The sequence below is a fragment of the Salmo salar genome, unplaced genomic scaffold (genome assembly GCF_905237065.1).
Source record: "Salmo salar unplaced genomic scaffold, Ssal_v3.1, whole genome shotgun sequence".
Lineage (NCBI taxonomy): Eukaryota > Metazoa > Chordata > Actinopteri > Salmoniformes > Salmonidae > Salmo > Salmo salar.
The window spans coordinates 82,501-91,994 of record NW_025548419.1 but is presented as its reverse complement, the minus strand read 5'-3'; the positions used below and the strand labels follow the sequence as shown (position 1 = coordinate 91,994).

At 44.9% G+C, this 9,494-nt stretch overlaps 1 protein-coding gene across 2 annotated transcripts in view; it reads right to left on the bottom strand.

The window, feature by feature from the left end:
• Positions 1-3,493: 3,493 nt before the first annotated feature.
• LOC106610556 (multiple PDZ domain protein) overlaps positions 3,494-9,494 on the bottom strand; it is a 32,469-nt gene continuing 26,468 nt past the window's right edge. For both annotated transcript variants that reach the window (XM_045712367.1, XM_045712368.1), the window contains 2 exons: positions 7,260-7,383; positions 3,494-6,357 (listed from right to left, as the gene is read on the bottom strand). In XM_045712367.1, coding sequence (XP_045568323.1) covers positions 6,211-6,357; positions 7,260-7,383 — 271 coding nt within the window. In that variant the 3' untranslated portion in view covers positions 3,494-6,210. The remainder of the gene's footprint in view (positions 6,358-7,259; positions 7,384-9,494) is intronic.

Genomic DNA, 9,494 nt, shown 5'->3' with positions numbered 1-9,494 from the left:
CATCCTGTAGTTTAGAGTGTTCCTACTGTACATAACCTCCTGTGGTTTAGAGTGTTCCTACTGTACATAGCCTCCTGTAATTTAGAGTGATCCTACTGTACATAACCTCCTGTAGTTTAGAGTGTTCCTACTGTACATAACCTCCTGTAGTTTAGAGTGTTCCTACTGTACATAACCTCCTGTAGTTTAGAGTGTTCCTACTGTACATAACCTCCTGTAGTTTAGAGTGTTCCTACTGTACATAACCTCCTGTGGTTTAGAGTGTTCCTACTGTACACAACCTCCTGTAGTTTAGAGTGTTCCTACTGTACACAACCTCCTGTAGTTTAGAGTGTTCCTACTGTACATAACCTCCTGTAGTTTAGTGTTCCTACTGTACATAACCTCCTGTAGTTTAGAGTGTTCCTACTGTACATAACCTCCTGTAGTTTAGAGTGTTCCTACTGTACATAACCTCCTGTGGTTTAGAGTATTCCTACTGTACATAACCTCCTGTAGTTTAGAGTGTTCCTACTGTACACAACCTCCTGTAGTTTAGAGTGTTCCTACTGTACATAACCTCCTGTAGTTTAGGTGTTCCTACTGTACACAACCTCCTGTAGTTTAGAGTGTTCCTGCTGAACATAACCTCCTGTAGTTTAGAGTGTTTCTGCTGTACATAACCTCCTGTAGTTTAGAGTGTTCTTGCTGAACATAACCTCCTGTAGTTTAGAGTGTTCCTACTGTACATAAACTCCTGTGGTTTAGAGTGTTCCTACTGTACATAACCTCCTGTAGTTTAGAGTGTTCCTACTGTACATAACCTCCTGTAGTTTAGAGTGTTCCTGCTGTACATAACCTCCTGTAGTTTAGTGTTCCTACTGTACATAACCTCCTGTAGTTTAGAGTGTTCCTACTGTACATAACCTCCTGTAGTTTAGAGTGTTCCTACTGTACATAACCTCCTGTAGTTTAGTGTTCCTACTGTACATAACCTCCTGTAGTTTAGTGTTCCTACTGTACATAACCTCCTGTAGTTTAGTGTTCCTACTGTACATAACCTCCTGTAGTTTAGAGCCTTCCTACTGTACATAACCTCCTGTGGTTTAGAGTGTTCCTACTGTACATAACCTCCTGTAGTTTAGAGTGTTCCTACTGTACATAACCTCCTGTAGTTTAGAGTGTTCCTACTGTACATAACCTCCTGTGGTTTAGAGTGTTCCTACTGTACATAACCTCCTGTAGTTTAGAGTGTTCCTACTGTACATAACCTCCTGTAGTTTAGTTTTCCTACTGTACATAACCGCCTGTAGTTTAGTGTTCCTACTGTACATAACCTCCTGTAGTTTAGTGTTCCTACTGTACATATTACCTCCTGTAGTTTAGAGTGTTCCTACTGTACATAACCTCCTGTGGTTTAGAGTGTTCCTACTGTACATAACCTCCTGTAGTTTAGAGTGTTCCTACTGTACATAACCTCCTGTGGTTTAGAGTGTTCCTACTGTACATAACCTCCTGTAGTTTAGAGTGTTCCTACTGTACATAACCTCCTGTAGTTTAGAGTGTTCCTACTGTACATAACCTCCTGTGGTTTAGAGTGTTCCTACTGTACATAACCTCCTGTAGTTTAGAGTGTTCCTACTGTACATAACCTCCTGTAGTTTAGAGTGTTCCTGCTGTACATAACCTCCTGTAGTTTAGTGTTCCTACTGTACATAACCTCCTGTAGTTTAGAGTGTTCCTACTGTACATAACCTCCTGTAGTTTAGTGTTCCTACTGTACATAACCTCCTGTAGTTTAGTGTTCCTACTGTACATAACCTCCTGTAGTTTAGAGTGTTCCTACTGTACATAACCTCCTGTGGTTTAGAGTATTCCTACTGTACATAACCTCCTGTCGTTTAGAGTGTTCCTACTGTACATAACCTCCTGTAGTTTAGAGTGTTCCTACTGTACATAACCTCTTGTAGTTTAGTGTTCCTGCTGTACATAACCTCCTGTAGTTTAGAGTGTTCCTACTGTACATAACCTCCTGTGGTTTAGAGTGTTCCTACTGTACATAACCTCCTGTGGTTTAGAGTGTTCCTACTGTACGTAACCTCCTGTAGTTTAGTGTTCCTACTGTACATAACCTCCTGTAGTTTAGAGTGTTCCTGCTGTACATAACCTCCTTTGGTTTAGAGTGTTCCTACTGTACACAACCTCCTGTAGTTTAGTGTTCCTACTGTACATAACCTCCTGTAGTTTAGAGTGTTCCTACTGTACATAACCTCCTGTGGTTTAGAGTGTTCCTACTGTACATAACCTCCTGTAGTTTAGTTTTCCTACTGTACATAACCTCCTGTAGTTTAGTGTTCCTACTGTACATAACCTCCTGTAGTTTAGTGTTCCTACTGTACATAACCTCCTGTAGTTTAGAGTGTTCCTATTGTACATCAACTCATATGGTTTAGAGCAGGGGTGTCAAATGTCCGGCCCGCAGACCGGATCAGGCCCGCAAAGGGGTTTAAATCCGGCCCGCGAGATGATTTTGTAAAGTATAAAAATGAGCTGCAATTTTTCAATAAAAGAAACTGCTGTTCCAATTGCGTCCACTGGATGGCGCAATAGCAATTGTGTTAAGCAAGCAAACTGTTTATACCGGAGCAGAGCAAGTAGGTCAAGCAAGTGCAGCCAGTCCGGATGAGCTACTTTGTTTTGCCCGCGATATTTATTATGGCTTCTACTTTTAACATTATTTGCTTTGGCATCCTCATTGCCCCAATATGTCTCTGTCAAAAAGAGAAAAGTGGACGCAGAGTGCAGAGTGTTCCAAGAAAAATGGTCATCCTCCTATTTATTCACGGAACTGAATGGGAAAGCTGTATGTTTGGTGTGTTCACAGCATGTTGCAGTGCTGAAAGAGTATAACCTTCGTCGCCACTATGTGAGTCTTCATGCCGACAAATATGACAACTTTCAAGGACAGCGGAGAAGAGAGAAGGTGAATGAACTGTTGGTGGGTCTGAAGAAACAGCAGTCTGTGTTTACTCACAGCCGAGACATCAGTGACGCTGCAGTGAAAGCTAGCTACCTCATTCTGCCCTGGTCACTTACAGTTTACCAGGGCAGAAATTTGACGAACTGACTTGTCTACAGATTACATATGGAGTAATATACTGAATACATGTGTATCTCCTTCTCCTATACAAACACTCCACTAAAAGGTCCCAGAACCTAAAAGGTTCTAGCATGGAAGAACTGAAAGACTATTGGTAAAGCGGTTCCTACAGAGAATATATAAAACACAATGAACAGATAGATAGATAAATAGATAACTATTGCATTGCAGAAATTACATACCGACAGTCGTTGTCATCCATTCTATACCGATGCTAAATAGATCAGCGCCCATCATTGATTGGTTGATTCTTTGGTTGATTAAGAATCAATGTTTCTTTGTGTGATAAGTACTGATCTATTTCCCGTAGACGGATTGGTTGTTTAGCAACAAAACCAGGCGTTCACAACTATGGGTCAAAACAGACTGGGTTGCCTTAGCGTTTTGTAAACTCTATTTTTATTGAAAACATAAATACATTTGCACAATGAACAATTGTTGTCACAAATACATCCTTACAGTTGTTGGTTAGCTAGCTAAGTGATGTTTTTGCCATATTAGCACAAACATGAAATGAGTCAAAACAGCTCAAAACAAGACATGGTATCAATAACAAGACAGAACGAGCTGAAACGAGCCACCTACGATTCCCCACATGGCGGCTTCTTGTCATTGTTGCTAGTTATCAGACCGCTCAGAATCATATCACCACGCGGCCTTCTGCCTCATCCATGCACGCGCATCATTTTCCTGACATTGTCATCCAGCCCGTATATAGTATTAGTAATAGCAGTAGCTATAATAAGCTGGCAGTATATCAGTAAACTACAAAACATGAAGTATTCCGTATTAGCAGCCGAAGCGGCTTAAAATACCAATATTCTATCTATACGTAGAAAATGAACGTCGGTAAAGCTTTAATCGTTTCTTTCTAAATTACATTCACCATATGAAATAATAAAACAAAAGTACAGGTTAGTACGCCTTCCTACAGACAACATATAAAACATAATAAATACATGGTTAAATAACAGTCACATTAATACATTCATGAACATGACAGAAGTATAAAGTTACATAATGAAATAAACCGTATCATATTCATGTAGTTAAGGTAGCAACTAACGCACAGAGAGAGACAGAAAAAAGGCTCCGATTTTGAATTCTTAATTCGAATGTAAATTCTACACCTAACTGCCAATATAAAAGATTGGCGAAGAGTCTTGACATCTATTGCCACACTTGTTCTTGCATCATTAGAGTGTGTTAGTTAGTTCTGTGAGTAGTCAGTAGTCTACTATGATGAGGTCCATTTTGAAGGAGAGACAGTGATGTGAGTAGTCAGTAGTCTACTATGATGAGGTCCATTTTGAAGGAGAGACAGTGATGTGAGTAGTCAGTAGTCTACTATGATGAGGTCCATTTTGAAGGAGAGACAGTGATGTGAGTAGTCAGTAGTCTACTATGATGAGGTCCATTTTGAAGGAGAGACAGTGATGTGAGTAGTCAGTAGTCTACTATGATGAGGTCCATTTTGAAGGAGAGACAGTGATGTGAGTAGTCAGTAGTCTACTATGATGAGGTCCATTTTGAAGGAGAGACAGTGATGTGAGTAGTCAGTAGTCTACTATGATGAGGTCCATTTTGAAGGAGACACAGTGATGTGAGTAGTCAGTAGTCTACTATGATGAGGTCCATTTTGAAGGAGAGACACAGTGATGTTAGTAGTCAGTAGTCTACTATGATGAGGTCCATTTTGAAGGAGAGACAGTGATGTGAGTAGTCAGTAGTCTACTATGATGAGGTCCATTTTGAAGGAGAGACACAGTGATGTGAGTAGTCAGTAGTCTACTATGATGAGGTCCATTTTGAAGGAGAGACAGTGATGTGAGTAGTCAGTAGTCTACTATGATGAGGTCCATTTTGAAGGAGAGACAGTGATGTGAGTAGTCAGTAGTCTACTATGATGAGTTCCATTTTGAAGGAGAGACACAGTGATGTGAGTAGTCAGTAGTCTACTATGATGAGGTCCATTTTGAAGGAGAGACACAGTGATGTGAGTAGTCAGTAGTCTACTATGATGAGGTCCATTTTGAAGGAGAGACACAGTGATGTGAGTAGTCAGTAGTCTACTATGATGAGGTCCATTTTGAAGGAGAGACAGTGATGTGAGTAGTCAGTAGTCTACTAGGATGAGGTCCATTTTGAAGGAGAGACAGTGATGTGAGTAGTCAGTAGTCTACTATGATGAGGTCCATTTTGAAGGAGAGACACAGTGATGTTAGTAGTCAGTAGTCTACTATGATGAGGTCCATTTTGAAGGAGAGACAGTGATGTGAGTAGTCAGTAGTCTACTATGATGAGGTCCATTTTGAAGGAGAGACACAGTGATGTGAGTAGTCAGTAGTCTACTATGATGAGGTCCATTTTGAAGGAGAGACAGTGATGTGAGTAGTCAGTAGTCTACTATGATGAGGTCCATTTTGAAGGAGAGACACAGTGATGTCAGTAGTCTACTATGATGAGGTCCATTTTGAAGGAGAGACACAGTGATGTGAGTAGTCAGTAGTCTACTATGATGAGGTCCATTTTGAAGGAGAGACACAGTGATGTGAGTAGTCAGTAGTCTACTATGATGAGGTCCATTTTGAAGGAGAGACACAGTGATGTGAGTAGTCAGTAGTCTACTATGATGAGGTCCATTTTGAAGGAGACACAGTGATGTGAGTAGTCAGTAGTCTACTATGATGAGGTCCATTTTGAAGGAGAGACAGTGATGTGAGTAGTCAGTAGTCTACTATGATGAGATCCATTTTGATGTACATAGATACATAGAAATGCATTACAGGGTTCATAGTTTTGTTACAATGAGAACCAGTTACATCTAGGATGACATATAGAAGAAATTTTTCTGTGAGAATCTTCACCTCATTCTAGAGATAAACAGGGTTATATTCATTAGTGCACACCGTAGCAAAACGTTTTGCAACAGAACACATAAATGAATGTTTGTTATTGAAAAGGTTCAGACAGTCCCTCCCTGTTTCGTCTGTTTCCTGATGAACACAACCTTGATGTAGTCTGCTGATGACATCATCAAAGAGCGACAGACGGTTGTGTGAGGACTACACTCAGGAGAGTACGGTGAGGACTACAGTTCCCTTGGTCCTCTTCAGTATGGCGACGGCGCCGGCGTGGGTGACCCCCTCCAGACTGTGACCGTTCACGGCGATGATCTGATCCCCACGCTGCAACCTGCCATCCTCAATCGCTGCTCCCTGGAGAGAGAGAGATAGATGCAGAGGGAGAGACAGAGAGACACTGCATCAATCACCATGGCATCAAACACAGCTGCATTGTTTGAGTTTCTACTGGTGTTGCAAGACAATCGAGCAACTTTTGATAGTTGTAAGACACAAGGAATTTACAGTCGAATGACAGGTACATTGAATTGACATTGAGGACTAAAATAACATTACCTTAGAGGCCTGAGTTACCTTTTTAAATGAAATATAGATCTGTGTTACCTTTCTAAATGAAATAGAGGCCTGTGTTACCTTTCTAAATGAAATAGAGGTCTGTGTTACCTTTCTAAATGAAATAGAGGCCTGTGTTACCTTTCTAAATGAAATAGAGATCTGTGTTACCTTTCTAAATGAAACGGAGGTCTGTGTTACCTTTCTAAATGAAATAGAGGCCTGTGTTACCTTTCTAAATGAAATAGAGGCCTGTGTTACCTTTCTAAATGAAATAGAGGCCTGTGTTACCTTTCTAAATGAAATAGAGATCTGTGTTACCTTTCTAAATGAAATAGAAGTCTGTGTTACCTTTCTAAATGAAATAGAGGCATGTGTTACCTTTCTAAATGAAATAGAAGTCTGTGTTACCTTTCTAAATGAAATACATTTTAGTCATTTAGCAGACGCTCTTATCCAGAGCGACTTACAGTAGTGAATGCATACATTTCATACAATTTCATACATTTCTTTTTTCTGTGCTGGCCCCCCGTGGGAATCAAACCCACAACCCTGGCATTGCAAGCACCATGCTCTACCAACTGAGCTACAGGGAAGGCTAAATAGAGGCCTGTGTTACCTTTCTAAATGAAATAGAGGCCTGTGTTAGCGTTCTAAATGAAATAGAGGTCTCTGTCACTGTTCTAAATGAAATAGACAGTTACCTTTCCGAAGACAGTTTTGACGTAGATGGGCAGGTCTCCGTGGGGACTGCTGAACCCTCCTACTATACTGAAGCCTAGACCCAGAGCTCCTCTGTCCAGACTGATGGTTCTATAAAACTGGGGACTGTAGGAGATATAAAACAACAACATGTAAGATTTGCATTTGTGAAAAGTTTTAAACAAACTGTCTGCATTGACCCTTTTCTATAACAGCATTGATTAAATAAGTGTTAAAAGATTGCTATACGGTGGCCCTGAGGGGCAAAATAGTTAAGAATCAATGTGTTATAGAGCTAAACATTTATAAACTGCAGTACATTCCCACCTCATGTTGTTGTGAAGGGTAGCTGATCCTGTGGAGAGGATACCTACATCCCCCTCTCCCTGGCCCTGTCCTCAGCCTCCTCTACCTACCCTCCCTCTCCCTGGCCCTGTCCTCAGCCTCCTCTACCTACTCTCCCTCTCCCTGTCCTCAGCCTCCTCTACCTACCCTCCCTCTCCCTGGCCCTGTCCTCAGCCTCCTCTACCTACTCTCCCTCTCCCTGTCCTCAGCCTCCTCTACCTACTCTCCCTCTCCCTGGCCCTGTCCTCAGCCTCCTCTACCTACTCTCCCTCTCCCTGTCCTCAGCCTCCTCTACCTACCCTCCCTCTCCCTGGCCCTGTCCTCAGCCTCCTCTACCTACTCTCCCTCTCCCTGTCCTCAGCCTCCTCTACCTACTCTCCCTCTCCCTGTCCTCAGCCTCCTCTACCTACTCTCCCTCTCCCTGGCCCTGTCCTCAGCCTCCTCTACCTACTCTCCCTCTCCCTGTCCTCAGCCTCCTCTACCTACCCTCCCTCTCCCTGGCCCTGTCCTCAGCCTCCTCTACCTACCCTCCCTCTCCCTGGCCCTGTCCTCAGCCTCCTCTACCTACTCTCCCTCTCCCTGTCCTCAGCCTCCTCTCCCTCTCCCTGTCCTCAGCCTCCTCTACCTACTCTCCCTCTCCCTGGCCCTGTCCTCAGCCTCCTCTACCTACCCTCCCTCTCCCTGGCCCTGTCCTCAGCCTCCTCTACCTACCCTCCCTCTCCCTGGCCCTGTCCTCAGCCTCCTCTACCTACTCTCCCTCTCCCTGGCCCTGTCCTCAGCCTCCTCTACCTACTCTCCCTCTCCCTGTCATCAGCCTCCTCTACCTACCCTCCCTCTCCCTGGCCCTGTCCTCAGCCTCCTCTACCTACTCTCCCTCTCCCTGTCCTCAACCTCCTCTACCTACCCTCCCTCTCCCTGGCCCTGTCCTCAGCCTCCTCTACCTACTCTCCCTCTCCCTGGCCCTGTCCTCAGCCTCCTCTACCTACTCTCCCTCTCCCTGGCCCTGTCCTCAACCTCCTCTACCTACCCTCCCTCTCCCTGGCCCTGTCCTCAGCCTCCTCTACCTCTCCCTCTCCCTGTCCTCAGCCTCCTCTACCTCTCCCCTCTCCCTGTCCTCAGCCTCCTCTACCTACCCTCCCTCTCCCTGGCCCTGTCCTCAACCTCCTCTACCTCCTCTCCCTCTCCCTGTCCTCAGCCTCCTCTACCTACTCTCCCTCTCCCTGTCCTCAGCCTCCTCTACCTACCCTCCCTCTCCCTGGCCCTGTCCTCAGCCTCCTCTACCTACTCTCCCTCTCCCTGTCCTCAGCCTCCTCTACCTACCCTCCCTCTCCCTGGCCCTGTCCTCAGCCTCCTCTACCTACTCTCCCTCTCCCTGGCCCTGTCCTCAGCCTCCTCTACCTCTCCCTCTCCCTGTCCTCAACCCTCCTCTACCTACCCTCCCTCTCCCTGGCCCTGTCCTCAGCCTCCTCTACCTACTCTCCCTCTCCCTGGCCCTGTCCTCAGCCTCCTCTACCTACTCTCCCTCTCCCTGTCCTCAGCCTCCTCTACCTACTCTCCCTCTCCCTCTCCCTGTCCTCAGCCTCCTCTACCTACCCTCCCTCTCCCTGTCCTCAGCCTCCTCCATCTTCCTCTCCCTGTCCTCAGCCTCCTCTACCTGCTCTCCCTCTCCCTGTCCTCAGCCTCCTCTACCTACTCTCCCTCTCCCTGTCCTCAGCCTCCTCCATCTCCCTCTCCCTGTCCTCAGCCTCCTCTACCTACTCTCCCTCTCCCTCTCCCTGTCCTCAGCCTCCTCTACCTGCTCTCCCTCTCCCTGTCCTCAGCCTCCTCTACCTACTCTCCCTCTCCCTGGCCCTGTCCTCAACCTCCTCTACCTACTCTCCCTCTCCCTGTCC